We start from the raw sequence: 22,467 nt of genomic DNA, 5'->3' as shown, positions 1-22,467 counted from the left end.
TGGGTACAGGCTGTCTTACAGACAACTCCAGGATAAGAATGGGGCTGATCTGGATGGCCTTTGGGGGTCCCTTCCAAATTTATGATTCTGTAGCTATCTCTCATAGAATCATAGAGTTGGAAGAGACCTCATGGGCCATCCAGTCCAGCCCCCTGCTGAGAAGCAGGAAAATTGCATTTAAAGCACCCCGACAGATGGCCATCCAGCCTCTGTTTAAAAGCTTCCAAAGAAGGAGCTTCCACCACACTCTGGGGCAGAGAGTTCCACTGCTGAATGGCTCTCACAGTCAGGAATACACACACACACACATGCAGACTATTTTTATTATAAATTTTGTGTACATAAAAAAGGATAGAACAGTATTTAAGAGTGTCACAGTGGGAAAGGGAAAGAGAGCTAAAAAGTGAGAAGAAGGGGTGGCGGGGGGGGGGGAGAGAAGGACAGAGAAGAGGGAAAGAGGGAAGGAGCGGGAAAGGGGGTGGAAAGAGGGAGAAGAAGTCTAAAGACTCATCCACGCACACACATACACATTCACATACGTTCACCCATTTCACTCGGGGAGGGGGGTGTAAAAAGCTTAGCAAAAAGCACTTCCAAGTTAATCAGAGCAAAAAGTTGTTCTCATTCTTCAGGCAAATGCCTGGTATTATATTGAGTTTAATATCTTCGTGCTGTTATCAAAAAAAAATCTTTCTTTCCCTCTGGTTTTCTTCAGATTTTCTTATTTCTATTCTCGAGATATTTTAGGAAATTATCCCAGTCTGTATTTTTTGTCTTATTACTGTTAGCAGATATTCTTTGTGTGAGTACAAATGACTCATTTTTAAGAACGGGGCTGGACTGGATGGCCTTTGAGGGTCCCTTCCAAGTCTATGATACTGTACCTATCTCTCATATATATATATATATATATATATATATATATATATATATATATATATATAAGCAGAAAAGGATGCTTCTGCCTCTTCTTCACTTTGTGCTTCTTGCCACAACTTGGTGCTTATACCATTTTAAAGTTGATCTTTCTTTTGCTATTGTTCCATGTAAATGTGGATTTATGCATTATTTGTTATTGATTAAGTACATTTTATTATTATTTTTAAAAGGGGGGGGGGGTGTTTGGGAGGCCAGAGCACATTCATCGCATTCCATGCATGTCAGTGGGAAAATTTGCTTTGAGATCAGAGCGATATGAGTGAAGTTTAGTGGTCATGGAACACACTAAACTCTTCAGCTCAAGGTCTGACTGTAACCCGTGGGCCTCTCTTCCTCAGGAGCAAATCACGGCTGCCATTGCGCTGGCTGTCGACCAGCAGATGCAGAAAGTCTTAGAAGAGACTCAGCTGGACGTGAACGAATTCGATAACCTGCTGCAGCCCATCATTGACACTTGCACCAAGGATGCCATCTCAGTAAGGCCCTCCTCTGAAGCAGGGAAAACAGAGGTTGGCATGGGGGTATTTGGGAAGGAAGACACAAAAAGCTGACTTTAAAGACTGAGCTGCAAACATTCTGGTACAAGCCAATCTAGGTGGTCCCAGTGGGGATCGGCACGCTGGGCGCAGTGCCTCAAGACCTTGGCCTTAACTTAAAAACAATAGGCACTTACAAAAATCACCACAGGTTAGCTGCAAAAGGCCATGCTACTTGGATCTGCATGCATTATTCTCCCATACATCACACTTGCTAAGTGTATGACGTGTCCAATACAAAAACCAGCATAGGAATCTTGTTTGCTGTTGACTAATCTTGTGTATCAAGTAATAATAATATCTATCTATCTTAGAGTCTGTCTTTGAACCACTTTGAGTCTCCTGGTGGAGAGAAAAGGCAGGGCATAAATAAACATAATAATAATAATAATAATGTATTTCTATCGTTGGGTTGTTGTAGGCTTTCCAAGCTGTATGGCCATGTTCTAGAAGCATTCTCTCCTGACGTTTCACCTACATCTATGGCAGGCATCCTCAGAGGTTGTGAGGTTACAACCTCTGAGGATGCCTGCCATAGATGCAGGCGAAATGTCAGGAGAGAATGCTTCTAGAACATGCCCATACAGCCTGAAAAACCTACAACAACCCAGTGATTCTGGCCATGAAAGCCTTCGACAATATATTTCTATCTATCTTTGAGCCACATTGAGGCTCCTGGTGGAGAAAAAAGGGGGCATAAATAAACATAATAATAATAATAATCATAGGTATAAGAGTCACATTGAGTTATTTTGGCAGTCATAGGTGTCGTGTGGAAGGAAGGTATGGGTCTGACACAATACAATTTTAAAGAAATTTACGGAAAAACAAAAGTGGGAAATCTACACTCAGGTTGCTCCATTTGGACCTGGCAAGGCCTTCTGCAATCCAACCGTGTGTATTTTTGTGTCCACAGGCAGGGAAGAACTGGATGTTCAGTAACGCCAAATCTCCCCAGCACTGCGAGCTGATGGCCGGACACCTGCGCAACCGCATCACGGCTGAAGGGGCCCACTTTGAGCTGCGGCTGCACCTGATCTACCTGATCAATGACGTCCTCCACCACTGGTAATAATGATAATAATAGTAGTACTGATAGGAGCAAATGAGGGACCATCCAGTCCAACCCCCTTCTGCCATGCAGGAAAAGCACAATCAAAGCACCCTCAACAGATGGCCATCCAGCCTTTGTAGTAATAATGATAATAGTAATGGGAGCAACCCCAGGGGCCATCCAGTCCAACCCCTTCTGTCATGCAGGAAAAGCCCAGTCAAAGCATTGTCTCTGGTCATGTCAACATATTGTTTACTTTGGTGGAGACGAGGGAGAGGGCCTTCTCCGACTCTGGAACTCACTTCCCAGGGACATTAGACATGTCCCAATGTTGGCAGTCTTTAGGAGGAGCCTGAAAACGTGGTTGTTCCAGTGTGCCTTCCCAGAATAAGGAGAACTCTCAGCAACATGTCCTCACAATGCACTTTAATACTGACTTAAGATGGACTGTGCTCCCTCATTTCTCTCCGAAATATCCTATCCTAGTTATATTTTACCTTGTTCACATCAGCATATTTTCAATTTTAATCTATTACATTTGGCCCGGCCATTTTTAAAATTGTTTATGTCACTACTGATGGTTTTTTGCTTATGTTATTTATATGATTTGTATTTTATTGATGTGTTTATTGATGTTGTGTTTATTGATGTTTTGTTTGATGTACTTTGGGAATCAGTAGGTTATATATTTTTGAATACTTACAAAAATGGTAATTTAAGATAAGACTGTCCAACTCTGATTAAATGTTTATTTACCTTCTTCAATGTAATTGTGCTTCCGTATCCTTCCAATAATATAGAGAAAGCAACATAACACATGTAATAATAACAATAATAATAAAAAGAGTAAAATAATGAATGTAGCAATAACAACAATTATACAGTAAAATAATAAATGTATAATATTAGAGCAAAATGATAAATGTAATAATAATAAATAGAGTAAAATAATACATGAAATGAAAATAATAATAATAACAGAGTAAAATAATAAATAACCTTGACTCGAGTATAAGCCGAGGGGGACTTTTTCAGCCTAAAAAAAGGGCTGAAAAACTAGGCTTATACTCTAGTATATACAGTATATCTTGTATACTCCACTTGCTTGACTCCCATCAGATCCTCTGCAGATGCCAGTAGGCACAGGTGCAGGCAAAACAAACAAATGCTCCTAGAACATATTGTCCAGACAGCCTGGAAACCACACAGCACTCCAGGGATTCTGGCCGTGAAAGCCTTGGACATCATCTTAATTCCATTTAACTCACTTATGCACCCCATTTGGGCCTCAACACTGTTCCCTTTTGCCCCCCCCCCTCCCTCCAGCCAGCGGAAGCAGCAGCGGGACCTCCTGGCCGCCCTGCAGAAGGTGGTGGTGCCCATCTACTGCACCAGTTTCCTGGCCGTGGAGGAGGACAAGCAGCAGAAGATCGCCAGGGTGAGCGGCCGTGGCTCGGGTCTCGCAGGGGAAGCCGTGGTGGCGAGGAGCAGGCCGGGGGTCCGGAGTCCTCCCGGTAACGCCCTGCCTTTCCCTCTTGATTTCCCACAGCTCCTTCAGCTGTGGGAGAAGAACGGCTACTTTGATGAGGCCATCATCCAGCAGCTTCAGAGCCCCGCGCTTGGCCTCGGCCAGTACCAGGTAAGCACTGTTCAGGGCCTCCTCAGAGCGGGAACGCAAGAATTGTGGGTGCAGAATCTTATTATTATAATATATACACATATTTTAGCTCTACCCAGCCAGGCATTGCAATGGCCCAGTCTGGTTAAATTTATTTATTTATTTATCATGTCAGGAGCGGACCGAACAGTTGCGTTGCATTTTTTAACAAACAAACAGAACACAACGTTTGCAAGCTTGGTAGTTGATTAAATGTCCTTTGACCAGTATCTGGCCACTTGGAGTGCCTCTGGTGTTGCCGCAAGGAGGTCCTCCATTGTGCATATAGCAGGGCTCAGGTTGCCTTGCAGCAGGTGGTCAGTGGTTTGCTCTTCTCCACACTCGCATGTCATGGATTCCACTTTGTGGCCCCATTTCTTAAGGTTGGCTCTGCATCTCGTGGTGCCAGAGCGCAGTCTGTTCAGCACCTTCCAAGTCGCCCAGTTTTCTGTGTGCCCAGGGGGGAGTCTCTCATTTGGTATCAGCCATTGATTGAGGTTCTGGGTTTGAGCCTGCCACTTTTGGACTCTCGCTTGCTGAGGTGTTCCAGCAAGTGTCTCTGTAGATCAGGGGTTCTCAACCTGGCCTACAACTCCCAGAAATCCCAGCCAGTTTGCCAACTGTTAGGATTTCTGGGAGTTGAAGGCCAAAAACATCTGGGGACCCCAGGTTGAGAACCACTGCTGTAGATCTTAGAAAACTATTTCTTGATTTAAGTCGTTGACGTGCTGGCTGATATCCAAACAGGGGATGAGCTGGAGATGTCACTGCCTTGGTCCTTTCACTATTTGCTACTACTTCCCGGCGGATGTCAGGTGGTGCAATACCGGCTAGACAGTGTAGTTTCTCCAGTGGTGTAGGGCGCAGACACCCCGTGATAATGCGGCATGTCTCATTAAGAGCCACATCCACTGTTTTGAACGTGGTGCCCGATGTGTTCCACACTGGACATGCTTATTCAGCAGCAGAGTAGCAAAGCGCAAGGGCAGATGTCTTCACTGTATCTGGTTGTAATCCCCAGGTTGTGCCATCAGCTTTTGTACCATATTATTTCTAGCACCCACGTTTTGCTTGATAGTCAAGCAATGCTTCTTGTAAGTCAGAGCACAGTTCAGAGTGACTCCCAGGTATTTGGGTGCGCTGCAATGCTCCAGTGGGATTCCTTCCCAGGTGATCCTCAGAGCTCAGGATGCTTGTCTATTCTTAAGGTGAAAAGCACATGTCTGTGTTTTAGATGGATTAGGGATCAGCTGGTTTTCGCTGTAGTGGGCAGTAAGAGCACTTATCGAGTTTCGGATAACTTGTGTTCAACCATGTCAAAGCTCCCTGCTTGAGCAGTAATGACACGATCATCTGCATAGATGAAACTCTCTGTCCCTTCTGGCAGTGGCTGGTCATTTGTGCAAATGTTGAACATGGATGGAGCAAGCACGCTCCCCTGAGGCAGGCTGTTCTTCTGTTTCCGCCATCTGGTTAAATGGAAAAGAAAGAAAAGTGAAAGAGCTGGTTTCTAATATATGTAATTTCATAATGCTTGTGGTATACAATATTTTTTGTTGTTACATTGTCTGTGAAATAATAATAATAATAATAATAATGGTGTAAATAATCATAATACTGGCTTGTATAATCTATATAATAATAATAATACTGGTGTATATAATAATAATGATAATAATAACAATGATACATCAGTGTGTTTTGGGAAAAACCCTTTCCTTTCCTTCTCCCTCTCTCTCTCTCTCTCCCACCCATTCAATCCATCCTTTGTCCTGAACCTCCAGTCTTCCTGAAGGCGCAGGTGTGAGGCGGTGCTGGGCAAGGCTGGGCCGTGGGCTGGGCCTTCCTCCTTGCCTGCCTGCCTCCCTCCCACCCTTCCACCTCTGGGCCTGTGCTCCACCCCTCTCTCCAGCCTAGATTTCCCTTGGTGGGGGGGCGACCAGGTCGCGGATCCATAATGGCAGCTCCGGCCCTCACAGGGTTGCTTTGCAGTATGTTGCCTCGACGTCCAACAGGTGGCACTGTTTTTGATGCCAAGCATGTTTTTACCTGTCACAGGTGTGACATCTATATTATAGTAGGTATGTGAATGCATAAACACATTTGCCTGTTCGAGTGCTACGTTGTTTCCAAATTACGAAGCAATTGGTGAAGTGTTTTCAGTGATTTGAGGTCATTTACAAACGGACATTTACATTTTATCTATAGAGATTATGATTAAGCAGACAATGGGTGGCCATCTGTCGGGAGGGATTAGATGGTGTCTCCCTTTATGTCAGAATTCGGTTGGACTGGATGGCCCTTGAGGTGTCTTCCAATTCTAGGATTCTTCTTCTTCTCGTCCCCCCTCTCCAAAATTTAATTTGCTGTTGCTTTTGATGCATGTTATGCTGTTTTTATGCTGTTTTGTGCTGTTTTATGTTGTTGTACTTTGTTGTTGTTTTGCTTTTAATTGTATCTTGTTTTGGGCTTGGCCCCATCTAAGCCAACCCGAGTCCCTCCGGAGAGATGGAGGTGGGATAGAAAAATAAAGTAGTAGTAGTAGTAGTAGTTCTTCTTCTTCTTTCTTCCTTCCTTCCTTCCTTCCTTCCTTCCTTTCTTTCTTTCTTTCTTTCGCCCCTGCTTAATCTTTCCCAAAGGGGGCTCAAAATAGCTTCACATAAAAGCATTCGCACTCAATGTAAAATATACAAATATGCAAACATTAAAACAGAATTAAATAAAAATTCACCATTAAAACATATTCAGAAGCAATAAGAAGACACAATAACTAGACTTAAAATTAGATTTGTTAGAATCTTCAGTATCTTTTGTAATCATTTGTGTTAATGGAATAGAGTTGAAGACTGGGTTGTAACAGCGAGAATACTAGAATCCTAGAGTTGGGAGAGACCTGGTGGTCCATCCAGTCCAACCCCATTCTGCCAAGAAGCAGGAATATTGCATTCAAATCACCCCTGACAGATGGCTATCCAGCCTCTGTTTAAAAGCTTCCAAAGAAGGAGCCTCCACCACACTCCGGGACAGAGAGTTCCACTGCTGAACAGCTCTCTCTCACAGTCAGGAAGTTCTTCCTCATGTTCAGGTGGAATCTCCTATCTGCAGTTTGAAACCATTGCCCCATCATGTCCTAGTCTCCAGGGCAGCAGAAAACAAGACTTCCCTCCTCCCTGTGACTTTTCCTCACCTCTGGATGCATGGCACATTCATGTCTCCTCTCAGCCTTCTTTTCTGAAGACCAAACATGCCCAGCTCTTTCAGCTGCTCCTCATAGGGCTTGTTCTCCAGACCCTTGATCCTTTGAGTCGCCCTCTTCCTCTGGACACATTCCAGCTAAGAGTCAATACCTCCCTTCAATTGCCTGGAATTGGACACAGTGTGATTTCAGGTAAAGTGGTTGGACCAAGGCAGAATAGAATAGAGCATGGGGAGCAGGACTTCCCTGGATCTAGGCACTAGGCTCCTATTTATGCAGGCCAAAATCCCATTGGCTTTTTTAGCTGCCGCATGACATTGCTGGCTCATGTTCCCCTTCCTCCCTAGGAGGACTCCCAAGATCTTTATTATTATTATTGTTGTTGTGCCAGGAGCGACCTGAGAAACTGCAAGTCGCTTCTGGTGTGAGAGAATTGGCCATCTGCAAGGACGTTGCCCAGGGGATGCCCGGATGAGTTGATGTTTTTATCATCCTTGTGGGAGGCTTCTCTCATGTCCCCGCATGAGGAGCTGGAGCTGATAGAGGGAGCTCATCCGCCTCTCCCCGGATTCGAACCTGCGACCTGTCGGTCTTCAGTCCTGCCAGCACAGGGGTTTAACTCACTGCACCACCGGGGGCTCCATGACAATTCATAACAGTAGCCACAGTTAAGAAGTAGCAATGAAAATAATTTTATGGTTGGGGGTCACCACAACAGGAGGAACTGTATTAAGGGGTTGCAGCATTAGGATGGTTGAGAAACACTGATCTAGATGCGTCTTCAGTCCTGCCGGCATAGAGGTTTATCCCACTGGGGGCTCCTAATAATGAAATAATAATGAAATTTTGAAAGTTTTGTTAGAGTTCTGAAATTTTCACCACCAGAACTTTAGCAACACTGTAGAAGCAAAGCACCAGCACCCTCTAGTTTTCACAACCAGAACTTTAGTTCTCTACACTCTTACCTGATTTTAATGCTATCTATCTATATATCTTTTTTACTTTCTATTTACTATCCTCTAACCGTCTTATTTCTTTCCACTGCCTCCCCCCTCCACCATACCCCTCATTCCTCAAACCTCCTAGCCATACCCCACAGTAACCTAGATCTTCATCTTTATACACATATTTCAATTTCCATCTAAAGATTTTTGCTATTTTATAATAATGTACTCTTTTTTTTAAAAAAAAAACTAAATTAAGATTGTATATATGTATCTATATAAAATGCTCTGTGCATAATGAGTACCTTAAAAACAAAAGAACCAATGAACGAAATCACACCAAATTTGGCAACAAAACGTCTCACAAAACAAGGAGTGACCATCACTCAAAAAATTATGATTTTGTCATTTGGGAGTTGTAGTTGCTGGGATTTATAGTTCACCTACAATCAAAGAGCATTCTGAACTCCCAACAACGATGGAATTGAACCAAACTTGGCGCACAGAACTCCCCTGACCAACAGAAAACCATAGAAAGGTTTGGTGGGCATTGACCTTCAGTTTTGGAGTTGTAGTTCACCAACATCCAGAGAGCACTGTGGAGTCAAACAATGAAGGATCTGGACCAAACTTGGCACGCATACTCAATATGCCCAAATATAAACACAGATGGAGTTTGGGGGAAATAGACCTGGACATTTGGGAGTTTTAGTTACTGGGATTTATAGTTCCCCTACAATCAAAGAGCATTCTGAACCCCACCAACGACAGAATTGGGGCAAACTTCCCACACAGAACCCTCATGACCAACAGAAAATACTGTGTTTTCTGGTGGTCTTTGGCGACCCTTCTGACACCCCCTTGGTGACCCCCCCCCCCACAGGTTCTTGACTTCCCAGGTTGAGAAATGCTGCCTTAAAGCCATTCAGTCCAACTCCCTTCACCAGGGAAAGAAAACATAATCAAATCCCTCCTGACAAAGGGCCATCCAGCCATTCACATACACACATATATGTATATGACGGATGCAGTACCAAAGATTTGAAAGGGACTCCTAAAGAAGTAACTTGTATGAGTTGTATTTTAATGTATTTTATATTGATGATTTATAATGCTTTTCTTATTTTATTGAATCTTATGTTGTTAGCCGGCCTGAGTCCCTCCTCGGAGGTCGAGAAGACCGGGTTATAAAAACTCTATATAAATAAATAAAATAAATAAGGACAATGATATGCTGCATATTCCAGAGTAGGCAAACCAGGCACTCCCCACATCAACACTGGCAAAGAAACAGCAAGAAATACTGTTTACCCACAAGCATAAAGACATTACATATATTAGAAACCAACCCTTTCTCATTACTTTATTTTCCAGATCACTAGACTGGGCCACAGCAATGCGTGGCAGGGGACCGCTAGTATATATATATCTCCTATGTGTAAATAAAAAAAGAGGGCATCTCTTTGCCTGCCTTGGAACTCCTCCTCTCTTTCTCTTCCGCAGGCCACCCTGATCATTGAGTTTGCCAACGTGGTCCAGCCAGTGCAGGTGGCCTTCCAGCAGCAGGTTCAGACCCTGAAGGCGCAGCACGAGGAGTTTGTCGCCAGCCTCACCCAACAGCAGCAGCAACAACAACAACAGCTTCAGATCTCGCCCCTTGAAAGCGAGGTGAAGCCGGCCCCAGCTCCAGCCCCGGCACCCCCTCCAACTGCCCCCATTGCTCAAGCAGGTAGGACTCACTGGGGAGGGGAGGGGAGGGGAGGGGAGGGGAGGGGAAAGTAGGGCTGCTGTCCTCTCCTTTTTGCCTTGTCTTTTATTCATATTGTATTTTGAAATGGTCATATGACTGGTCAAATAAATAAATTATTATTATCACAGCTCAGGCCCCCTCTACTCTTGTCAGGTCAAGTCCATATAGTCTGCTTTGAACTGCATTCTCTGGCAATCTAGAGCCAGTCTCGGACACAGCACAAAGGGGCTGTTGGTCAGCCATCGGCCCTTCAGCACAATGACCCAGTGGGTCATTGTGTCACAGGGTGTGTTCGTACAAGTGATTTACAGGTAGATAGGTAATAGGCATATGCAATTCATGGTTCTAAATTGTTCTAAAGCAGTGGTTCTCAACCTTCCTAATGCCGTGACCCCCGAGTACAGTCCCTCATGTTGCGGTGACCCCCAACCATAACATTGTTTTCGTTGCTACTTCATAAACGTCATTTTACTACTGTTATAAATCATAATGTAAATATCTGATATGCAGGATGCATTTTCATTCACTGGACCAAACTGGGCACAGATACCCAATACACCCAAATGTGAATGCTAGTGGGGTTGGGCGAGGATTGATTTTGTAATTTGGGAGTTGTCGTTTATTTATTTATTTGACTTGTATACCGCCACTCCCAATTTGGCTCGGAGCGGTTTACAGCAGTAGATTAAAACAATACAATTAACTTTAAAATACAATAAAACAAGAACAGACAGTTGCTGGGATTTATAGTTCACTTATAATTAAAGAGCATTCTGAATTTTTTTGGATTTGAACCGAGCTTGGCTCCGATGACCAGTGGAAAACACTGTAAGGGTTTGATGGGCATTGACCTTTAGTTTGGGAGTTGTAGTTTAACTATATCCAGAGAGCACTGTGGACTCATGCAATGGTGGATCTGTAACAAACTTGGCATGAATATTCAATATGCCTAAATGTGAACACTGGTGGAGTCTGGGGAAAATAGATCTTGACTTTTGGGAGTTGTAGTTGCTGGGATTTAGAGTTCATTACAATCAAAGAACATTCTGAACTCCACCAATGATAGAATTGGCTCAAACTTCCCACATGGAATCCCCATGACCATCTGAAAATACTGTGTTTTCTGATGGTCTTTGGTGACCCCTCTGACACCCCCTCACAACCCCCTCAGGGGTCCCGACCCCCAGGTTGAGAAACACTGTTCTAAAGTGTCCCATTCTGATGACCTATCAGCAGGTGGCCATATAAGGAGGATGAAAGAATCCATCTCTCTCTCTCCTATGTGATTTGTTGTATCTGTTAGTGACTCTGAGGTTCTGACTGTTTCTAAGTCTGAAAGTGGATCTACGAATCCTGATTGTACATTTGTTTATATTGTAACGGTGAAGATTAAAGCCTTTGGATATTTTGGGTGAAAACCCGAATCCATGAGTTTGCTAAACAGTGTGTGTAGATAAGGGCAGATGCTGGCAGTTGGACTCTGCTGTATTTTGCTTGCTTCTTGGACACTTGCTACCCATCTTGCAGTTGTTGAGGGAGGTCATACTTTGGAAACTATACATCATTTCAGGAACCCACCCCACAAAACAATGGCCCATTGCCCGGCCCCATCCTGAGCTGAAGAGCCAACGGCTGACCAACTGGGTTCCAAATGCCAAACTGTCCTATTTTTGTATTGTCGAAGGCTTTCATGGCTGGAATCACTGGGTTGTTGTAGGGTTTTTGGTTTTTTTTTCGGGCTGTATGGCCATGGTCTAGAGGCATTCTCTCCTGACGTTTCACCTGCATCTATGGCAAGCATCCTCAGAGGTAGTGAGGTCTGTTGGAACTAGGAAAAAGGGTTTATATATCTGTGGAATGACCAGGGTGAGACAAAGGACTCTTGTCTGCTGGAGCTAGGTGTGAATGTTTCAACTGACCAGGTGGATTAGCATACAATGGGCTGACTGTGCCTGGAGCAAACGTTTGTTGAGAGGTAATTAGATGTCCCTGCCTGCTTCCTCTCTGTTGTTGTGCTGCTGCAATTTTAGAGGTTTTTTTTAATACTGGTAGCCAGATTTTGTTCATTTTCATGGTTTCCTCCTTTCTGTTGAAATTGTCCACATGCTTGTGTATTTCAATGGCTTCTCTGTGTGTGACATGGTGGTTGTGAGAGTGGTCCAGCATTTCTGTGTTCTCAAATAAAATGCTGTGTCCAGGTTGGTTCATCAGGTGCTCTGCTATGGCTGATTTCTCTGTCCTATTTTTCCTTTGGGTGTCATGACCTCCTTTCCTGGTGTTGTGGAGAACTATGAAAGTAGGCCATGCCTTGGCCTGTAGCTCACTTGAAGCAAGGGAGAGGGTTTCCATGGAAATGGGGCAGTGAAGGAGACGACCAAAGTGAGGAATATGAGATGAAAGGGAAACCAGCTGTCAGATAGAACTTTGCTTGTAACCGTACTGTATGCTTTGAGAAATAAAGCCCTTCCAATCTGTCTGTGAGGTAATTCCTTCTCTAGAAAACTGCAGATCAGGACACAAATTTCCATTTGGCAGCTGGTTTCTCTCTCGCTTCATATCCCTCACTTTGGCCACCCCCTTCACAGCCCCATGGAACACTGGGGAGAATTTAAACTCAGTCTGCTGCATTGCCAAATGTACTATAAAAGCTGCCCACCTGAGAGATCTCTCTCTCACACAAAACGGGGTCATAAAAATCACCAATAATGAAATAATAATGAAATTTTGAAAGTTTTGTTAGAGTTCTGAAATTTTCACCAGCAGAACTTTAGCAACACTGTAGGAACAAAGCACCAGCGCCCCCTAGTTTTCTAACCAGAACTTTAGTTTTGTAAGTACTTTAGAACCATTTAGAACAGGGGTCCTCAAACTAAGGACCTGGGGGCCGGATGCGGCCCTCCAAGGTCATTTACTCGGCCCTCGTTCAGGGTCAACCTAAGTCTGAAACGACTTGAAAGCACACCACAGCAACAACAATCCTGTCTCATTTATTTATTTATTTATTTATTTGCAGCTTTTATATTTCGCCCTTCTCACCCCGCAGGGGACTCAGGGCGGATTACAGTGTACACATATATGGCAAACATTCAATGCCAATTTTTGACATACAAACATATACAGACATATACAGAGGCTATTTAACTTTTTCTGGCCGCCAGGGGAGCTGTCGCTTTCATCGTCCATCTGCGACGCTGATGACGCGCTTCCGTATTCCCCGCATGCTTCCCCGCTGGAATGCTTTGCTGGAGTCTTTTTTATGGCCTCATAAATCAGTTAATTTAACCTCCCCACACTTTTAAGGTGGTACCTTATTTTCCTACTTGACAGATGCAACTGTCTTTCGGGTTGCAAAGGTCAACAACAGGCTACACACAATTGGTTGGAAACCCACTCCAACCCGGGCTAGCTTCGAACTCATGACCTTTTGGTCAGAGTGATCTTATTGCAGCTGACACTCAGCCAGCTGCGCCACAATCCCGGTGCCTACTATATACCTATATCTCATCAGCCAAAAGCAGGCCCACACTTCCCATTAAAATACTAATAAGTTTATATTTGTTAAAATGGTTCTTCATTTAAATTATTGTATTGTTGTAAGTGTTTTTTGCACTACAAATAAGATATGTGCAGTGCGTATAGAAATTCATTCATTTTTATTCCAATTATAATCCTGCCCTCCCTCCAACAGTTTGAGGGACTGTGACCTGGCCCTCTGTTTAAACAGTTTGAGGACCCCTGATTTAGAACCATGGATTGCACATGCCTACTATATACCTATATCTCTTTCATCTATGTCTGTCTGTCTGTCTACCTCTGTCTGCCTGTCTAGTATTTATCATCTATCCATTTATATACTTATCTCTATCGATCTATGTATCCTTATAGTATTTATCTACATCAATCCATCTATATACCTATCTCCGTATCTATCTGTCTATTCTTTAGCCTTGAGGAGAGGTGGGTACAAATAAAATGTATAATTCTCTTATCTACTCTATCGATCTTCCTATCTATCTACCTATCCATCTCTATCTTCTTAGGATGGTGTCGTCAGCCTTCCCAAGCCTGAATAGGCCCTTAGCCGGACCCCAGCTATACAATTCCATTCAATTCACGCATCCCACTTTCAGTGGGCTAGCAGTTCAGGGGATCCCAGTGGGCCTTTGTCCCGTGGCTCAGCCATCACTCTCCCCTCCGCAATCCTTTCTCTTTCAGAGGAGGGAAAGGCCCAGCTGCCGCTCGCAGGCGCTGCTTCCGCTACTGCTGAGTACGAAGCCGCAGGTGCCGGAGGGACCGACCCCGCCGTGACTGGACCTCGGGGAGCTCACGAGCACCTCCCGCCCAACAAGCCACCTTGGTTCGACCACCCTGTCACCCCTTGGGCCCAGCAGCAGGTAAAGGAAGGGCGGGACAGCAAAGAGGAGGAAGCAAGGAGCCCTCTTGGACGATGAGGATGATGGTGTTGACCCCAGGCTTTCTCCCTCCCTTGCTGCAGCCACCGGACCAGCCTCCTTTCCCGCACCACCCGGCGCCCCCACACTGCCCCCCTTGGAACAGTGGTGGCGGGGCCCATGAGGGGATGTGGGGTGAGCAGCGGGAGCCTGGCTGGAACAACCAGCGCGAAGCCGCCCCTTGGAACAACCAGCCGGAGCCCCCAGCCTGGAACAACCAGTTCGAGGCCCCTTGGAACAACCAGCATGAGCAGCAACCGCCCCCGCAGCAACAGCCGCCCCCGCCTCCTCCTCCACCGTGGGGCGGGGGCCAGCGGGAGCCCCCCTTCCGCATGCAGCGTCCGCCCCACTTCCGGGGACCCTTCCCTCCCCACCAGCAGCAACAGCAGCAGCACCCCCCGCAATTCAACCAGCCCCCGCATCCCCATAACTTCAACCGCTTCCCCCCGCGCTTCATGCAGGACGAGTTCCCACCGCGGCACCCCTTCGAACGGCCACCCTACCCCCACCGCTTCGACTACCCTCAGGGGGACTTCCCACAGGGTGAGTGGCCATGCGGGGCGGGCCTGGAAATTTGGGGCTGGGGTGGGTGGGGGGCTCTCAGGGGTATGGGAACTACCCTCAAAGTGAAATAGAAATTTTTACAAGCATTGTTATTTAGAGACAGAAGAAGCTTGACTTATGAGCATCCCAACTTAAGAGTGTTTTGAGTTAAGAGGCATCATTTGACTCGTGTTTTGCTTTGACATACAAACAGTGTTTTGAGTTAAGAATGAGCACCAGAGAGTAGACATATCATAGTGGTACCTATTATAATAGTGGTTCTCAACCTGTGGGTCCCCAGGTGTTTTGGCTTACAGCTCCCAGAAATCCCAGCCAGTTTACCAGCTGTTAGAATTTCTGGGAGTTCAAGGCCAAAACATCTGGGGACCCACAGATTGAGAACCACTGTGTTATAGGATAGAAGTCTCACAGTGATGCTTATTATGGGATAAAGGTATTGCAGCGGTACCGATTACAGGATAGAAATATCACAGTGATGCTTATAATAGGGTAGAAGTATCACAGTGAGGGGGTGTGTTTGTTATGTTTGTTACTGTCATTGTTATATTTTGTTTGTTTCGTAACTATTTGTACTAGTTGTAATACATATATAAAATATAATATAATATAAAATAATGATGGGAGTCAGCTTAATGTACTTATTATTATTATTTCTACTTCTACGTCTCTTTTCTCTCCATAAGGAGACTCAAAGCATATCTAAGATAGATTCAAAGATAGATGATATTGTTGTGTCATTATTATTATTATTATTATTATTTCTACCAAGTCAGGTGGCCTTTTGCAGTTGACAGATCGTGATTTTGTCAATATTTATTGTTTCCAAATGCTGGCTGAGATCTTTTGGCACGTCACCCAGTGTACTGATTACCACTGGGACCACCTGTACTGGTTTATGTCAGGGCCTTTGATTATGCTTACTGATTATTGATGCTGAGAGCTGTGCTGGTGGTAGTGTAACTACCAGCAGGTCCAACCAAGTCAGAGAGGTCATTTATATATGTTTAAAATTGAATAAACACTTTTTTTTATTAAAAAAAAAAAAGAGAGAGGTCTCAGCTGTGGAGTGGAACTAAGCACACCTAACCCATTAGCACTATGAAGAAAAAAACCAAAACGAAGTCTATACTGGCTCGGTTGTTGTCCAGAATAAAAAGGACCACAGTGGATGCTGCTGATTCTGGACATCTATCGACAAGTGGGCTGCAGAATCAAAATACAAATGAACAACCACAGAAGCGGCAGAAATATACAGTGCCAGAAAACCGCACTATTATTATTATTATTACTAGTACTACTATTATTTTACTGACACAAAAAGTATGTCCCCGCAAATGAGATCTATATGCTGGATTTCGTATCACAAAATCACAAGTCAAACACTTCCCAAGCGTCTAGGACTGTGTGATGTATTTTTGAACCATGCACGCAGATCCAAGGAAGGTGGCCTTTTGCAGTTGATAGATTGTGATTTTGTCAATGTTTATTGTTTCCAAATGCCGGCTGAGGTTTATTATTATTATTATTATTATTATTTCTACCCTGCTTTTCTCTCCAAAAGGAGACTCACAGTAGCTCAAAGATAGACTCAAAGAGAGATAGAGATGACGTTTATTTCTACCCTGCTTTTCTCTCCATAATAAGGAGACTCAAAGTGGCTTCTGTTCAAAGCAATTCGCGCTCTCTCTTTTTGGCTTTGCAGAGATGGGTCCTCCGCACCATCACCCGGGACACCGGATGCCCCATCCGGCCATTGGGGAGCATCCCCCATGGGGTGGACCACAGCACCCAGACTTTGGTCCCCCACCTCACGGCTTCAATGGGCAGCCTCCCCACATGCGCCGGCAGGGGCCCCCTCATGTCAACCACGACGACCCCAGCCTGGTGCCCAATGTCCCCTACTTCGACCTCCCGGCTGGCCTCATGGCCCCACTGGTCAAAGTAAGTGGAGCTGGAGGGGGTGTGCGGGGTCACAGGCCGAGGAGACCCCCCCCCCCCCATAAACACACACACGTCTGATGTGTGTTCCTTTTGGGGCAGATGGGATGGGAAGACACTCTGAGAAGGCCCTCCTTGGTTCACGAGTTCTCTTTCTTCCTGTTTAGCTGGAAGACCACGAGTACAAGCCTCTGGACCCCAAGGACATCCGCCTACCACCCCCGATGCCCCCCAGCGAGAGGCTGCTGGCGGCCGTGGAGGCCTTTTACAGCCCCCCCTCCCATGACCGGCCCAGGAACAGGTGAGGAGCCCTCCTTTCTCTCTGGGGAGTTGGAAGAGATCTCCAGGAGCGTCCAGCCCCGTCCCCTTCGGCCATTCAGAAAAATCACCCATCAAAGCCCTCCTGACAGGTGGCCTTCCAGCTTGGGACCTGAAAATGTAAAGTGAATTTTGCAAGGAGGAAGGAGGTTCAAGAATGGGCTAATCAAGGGAGCTAAAAGGAATAAGGAGGAAGAGGGAAGGAATGTGGAAAGAGAGAAGCGTTGCAAAGCCTTGCAAAAAGTGTGTGGAAAGTCAGAAGAGAGATTGAGTTGACCAGACAGTGGCGGGAAGGGGAGGGAAAGAACATGCACAGGGAATGCTTTCCAAAACAAGATTGTTTACAGAACCAAAAAAAAAAAAGGAGACAGAGAGGCCGAGCTGAGAGGGGAAGAGGACAGAGGGGAAAGGGACGTTTCGATTGCATGAGTATGTGCGTATTTGTGTCCGTTTTGAGATTATCAAACCCATAATGCACGACGATCAAACGTGGCCGTAATCTTGATGCTTTTCTTGGCTTGGCTTGATTGGAAAACCACCTCTGAGTTCCTTTGGCAGAATATATTGGAAATTCCCAATTTTAGGACCTTTCACCTGATGTCTACTAGGCATAGAGCATTCACGGTGGTGGCTCCTTATCTGTGGTATGCCTTGCTAGCGGAAACACGAGCTCTCCGAGACTTATTATCTTTTCGTAGAGCTTGTAAAATTTATTTAGGCTGGCATTTCAATCTTGCTGATTGAATTTTTTCTTTGATTTTAAATGTAATGTATCGCATATGTATATTGTAAACCGCTCCAAGACTTCGGGGAGTGGCGGTATATAAAATTGATTAATAAATAAAAATAAATAAAAATTAAAAACGCCATAACCTATTGGAAGTAACCGCACCATAACCTTATTGAAAAAGTAAAAATGACGTCACATCTGTCTAGCAATAGTGAATCTCCATGAACATGTGGAGACCACCTTTTGAAAACCACTAATCAAGAAAAGCATGACCTTGTTAGAAGTCAGTTCTTTGAACAAGTGATATTCACAAGCATTCATGTAATGGCACAGAGGTTACATCCGTTGTTAGACTGAAGAACCATGTCATTATACTGCCAAAGATAAAAGACCTGCCACTACAAAAATATATTGGGTTAGCAAAGGATCATTATTTCTTTGCAGTTGTAATTGCCGGAAAAGATATACACTCCTTTGAAACCTTAGTTTAAAATATGCACTCAAAGGTAAAAACAAAATCATCTTTGAAAAATAATATATCTTGTTTACTCATAAACAACTTGTATTAATTCACCATACAGGCACTTTTCTTATTGAAGTTCAGTTATAAATAGATATACTGTATATACTTGAGTATAAGCCTAGTTTTTCAGCCCTTTTTTTAGGCTGAAAAAATTCCCCTCGTCTTATATTTGAGTCAAGGTTATTTATTATTTTACTGTTATTATTATTATTATTATTATTATTATTATCATTTTATTCTATTATTATTATTATTATTATTATTATTGCATTTATTTGCCTTTATTATTGTTGTTATTACATTTACTTTACTCTATTATTATTATTATTATTATTACATTTATTATTTTAGTCTCTTTATTATTATGGGATGGTTACGTAAGCACATTTACAATGAAGAAGAAGAATGGTTTGATCAGAGTTGTGCAGTCTTATCTTAAATTATAGTTTTATGTAAATATTCAAAGACATTTAACCTACTGATGCCTCAATTAATGTAATTTTATTGGTTTCTATTTTTATTTTATAATTGACCCGTAGCTGCTGCATTTTCCACCCTTGGCTTATACTCAAGTCAATAAGTTTTCCCAGATTTTTGTGATAAAATTAGGTGCATCGGCTTATATTTGGGTCGGCTTATACTCGAGTATATACGGTAGTTTCTTCTCTGTGTGTTGAGTACACAGGGTAACATCCTTAATCAATAGTCCATAGTCTTTAGGTATAGTTGTACTCACTGATATCCATAAGTCATACTTCTCGACTAAAGTCCAAACAGTACCTGCTTTCATTGAAGACCACGGTGATCCAGGCTATGGTCATCTCAAGACTGGACTACTGTAACGCCCTCTACATTGGCCTTCCTCTGTCGGTGATCCGGAAGCTCAAGTTGGTAAAATATGCAGCTGCTTGGCTTCTTGCGGGAATTCTGATGAGATGCCACATAACCCCAATCTTACTGCAGATGCATTGGTTACCAATTGAGCACCAGATCACTTTCAAAGTGATGGTACTCACTTTTAAGGCCTTGCATGGTCTGGGGCCGATGTACCTGAGGGACCGCCTCACCCCCTACCAACCCCAGAGATCCCTCCGTTCTGAGGACCAAGATTTATTGGAAATTCCCAGTGTCAAGACCTTGCGTCTAACAGCAACCAGGCGCAGAGCCTTTACAGCAGTGGCACCATCACTCTGGAATACTCTGCCACCCTAATTCCGTGCCTTGTGGGACTTACCAGCTTTCCGCAGGGCATGTAAGACATACCTGTTTCGACAGGCCTTTGATCTTTGATAATGTTGTTTTTAAATTATTTTAAATTGTGTTAGATTTTAGCCATTCTTGTAAGCTGCTCTGAGCCCCAGGGGAATGGCGGCATATAAGTTTGAATAATAAATAAATAAAATAAATATTGACATGCATCTACTTCCACTGAGGTCTGATGCAAACACTGAATACAAAATGGAGTCCTGAGTCTGAACATGCTCAGTATAATCATATGTCTATAACCCCTCCCACACCAAACTGGTCAGTCAAACTGGCAAATCAACATTCACACAGGATACAGGTTAGCAAATATTTACATTAACAAACAAATAGTGAAGGCTTGGAAGGTTGCTATTTCCAACAGAATTAAAGTTTGGTAATTTTTAACTTCCTTGTTTCTAGTCTTTGATGGGGAAGTCAAGAGGCTAGAGATCTCCAAAGGGGGGGGGGGGCTGTGTTCATAAACAAAAGGAGGGTCTGCTTTCCCTGCTGGGAAGCTCTTGTTGAGATGGCATCTCCCTCAGGATTGCAAGGGCTGAGCCTTCTTTCTCTTCTTTCTCATTCCAGTGAAGGCTGGGAGCAGAACGGTCTGTACGAGTTCTTCCGGGCCAAGATGCGCGCCCGGCGGCGGAAGGGGCAAGAGAAACGCAACAGGTGAACTCCTCTATACGCGTTGTGGCTGCAAAAGTAACAAATATGTCAGATATAAAAAAGTAACAACAAGGTGGGGGAAATCTTAGGGATAGAAGTAGAGTGGAACCAAAAAACAATTATTTGCTCCGAAAATAGAAGGTAAAGGCGGGAATAGAGAATGGGTCGAAATTGTAAAATCCATGATAGCTGTCATACACCTCAGACCTTAAATACCACATCAGCTTGGTAAAATCAGCAAGCAGTTTATTGTAGATTTTATGTAGGCAAAGCAGTAAAAAAACAGCAAAACAGTAAAAGTGCAAAATCCCAAAATGGTTTATGAGCTTTGAAGGGGAACAAGATCCATGAGTATATAGAAATCCATGAAGCAAGTGAACCCACGTGTTCACTACACTCATCTGGAGAGGCCCTGCTCGTGATCCCGCCGGCGTCGCAAGCACGTTTGGTGGGGACACGAGACAGGGCCTTTTCCGTGTTGGCCCCCCGTCTCTGGAACACTCTCCCCAAAGATCATAGACAGGCCCCTACATTGGCAGTCTTCAGAAAGAACTTGAAGACCTGGCTGTTCCGATGTGCCTTTCCCGATTAGGAAATCTCCAATACCAAGTCCCAGACGCACTTTATTAAAATTAAGATTGCCGCACACTGCACACTGCACTTGCCCTATAATCCTTACATATCACCTGTCACATCAGCACTTTTTAATCCTGTACCCTTTACTCTGGCCCGGCCCAGTTTTATCTTGTTTGATGTATTGTTTATTGCTTGTGGTTCTTGTTGTTTAATAATGCTTTAATTATTTTAATTTGCTTTAAGTGTATTGTTATGTTGTGTTCTGAGGCCTTGGCCTTTGTAAGCCGCATCGAGTCCTTCAGGAGATGCTAGCAGGGTACAAATAAAGTTTAATAATTAATTAATAATAATAATACTTGAACCCATGAAACAAAGCAGCAGGAAAATGCCATAGGCAAAACTTAAGCTTGGCAAAAACTTGGTACATGAAACTCAGAGCACTTGAAAGTGAGACCATAACAAATAACACTGTTTCTTTAACTGAGGCAATTCACTCCCATGAATCATTATAACCCTTTTTAGAACCCAAAACTGGAAGGAAAGGATTATTCTTGACTTTCCCTCTAGATAATGGTTTATTATCTTTCTTCTGCTATAGACGAAGTGATCATCTCAGTCTCTGAAAGCTCGGTCTCTGTTTACTAAAACTTTGTTTTCTGTCCAAGCTTTGACTAGCCTCCCCCTTATTATCTCTCTCATTAACTCCTGCACCTGGGAAATCAATCTCAGCATCATTTTCAGACAGTTGCTCTGAGAAAAGGGGTGAAAGGTCTCTCCCAGGAATGTGGCCTTGTGAATATTCCTGAAACAGCACAGGCCTCTCTTCTGAACTGAACTCAGGCTCAAACAATCCCTCATCCCCAGTCCCATCAGGAACATTCCCATCATGAACATCAGACACAATCACAGGCTGAACAGGCTGACATACAACAATAGCAGCAAAACCCCAGCCTTCTCGGTGTTGGCCCCCCAACTCTGGAACTCACTTCCCAAGGACATGCCCCAACTCTGGTAGTCTTTAGGAAGAGCCTGAAAACGTGGTTGTTCCAGTGTGCCTTCCCAGAATAAGGAAAACTCTCAGCAATATGCCCTCAAAATGCACTTTACCACTGATTTAGGACTGACTGCATTCCCTCGTCTCTCTTTGAAAACACTATACCAGTTATATCCTATTTTGTTCATGCCCAGCATTATTTTTTAAATTTTAGACTATTACATTTGGCCCGGCCATTGGTTTTTAAATGCTTGTGTGTTACTGTTTATTGTTTATTTATGTGATTTATATTAATTGTATTGTATTGATTGTTTTTGTTATTACTTTTGTTATTGATGTACTGTGGGCTTGGCCTCATATAAGCCGCACCGAGTCCCTTGGGG

General features: G+C 43.9%; 1 protein-coding gene across 2 annotated transcripts in view; it reads left to right on the top strand.

Moving 5' to 3' along the window:
• CHERP (calcium homeostasis endoplasmic reticulum protein) overlaps positions 1-22,467 on the top strand; it is a 35,152-nt gene that overhangs the window by 5,794 nt on the left and 6,891 nt on the right. For both annotated transcript variants that reach the window (XM_060784826.2, XM_060784827.2), the window contains exons 4-13: positions 1,278-1,415; positions 2,392-2,543; positions 3,856-3,967; positions 4,079-4,168; positions 9,830-10,055; positions 14,292-14,470; positions 14,572-15,070; positions 16,794-17,032; positions 17,197-17,330; positions 20,431-20,517. In XM_060784826.2, the coding sequence (XP_060640809.1) occupies positions 1,278-1,415; positions 2,392-2,543; positions 3,856-3,967; positions 4,079-4,168; positions 9,830-10,055; positions 14,292-14,470; positions 14,572-15,070; positions 16,794-17,032; positions 17,197-17,330; positions 20,431-20,517 (1,856 nt within the window). The remainder of the gene's footprint in view (positions 1-1,277; positions 1,416-2,391; positions 2,544-3,855; positions 3,968-4,078; positions 4,169-9,829; positions 10,056-14,291; positions 14,471-14,571; positions 15,071-16,793; positions 17,033-17,196; positions 17,331-20,430; positions 20,518-22,467) is intronic.

Source organism: Anolis sagrei, chromosome X (assembly GCF_037176765.1).
Source record: "Anolis sagrei isolate rAnoSag1 chromosome X, rAnoSag1.mat, whole genome shotgun sequence".
Lineage (NCBI taxonomy): Eukaryota > Metazoa > Chordata > Lepidosauria > Squamata > Dactyloidae > Anolis > Anolis sagrei.
Note: the sequence above shows the minus strand (reverse complement) of the source record. Positions and strands in the feature narration are given on the sequence as shown.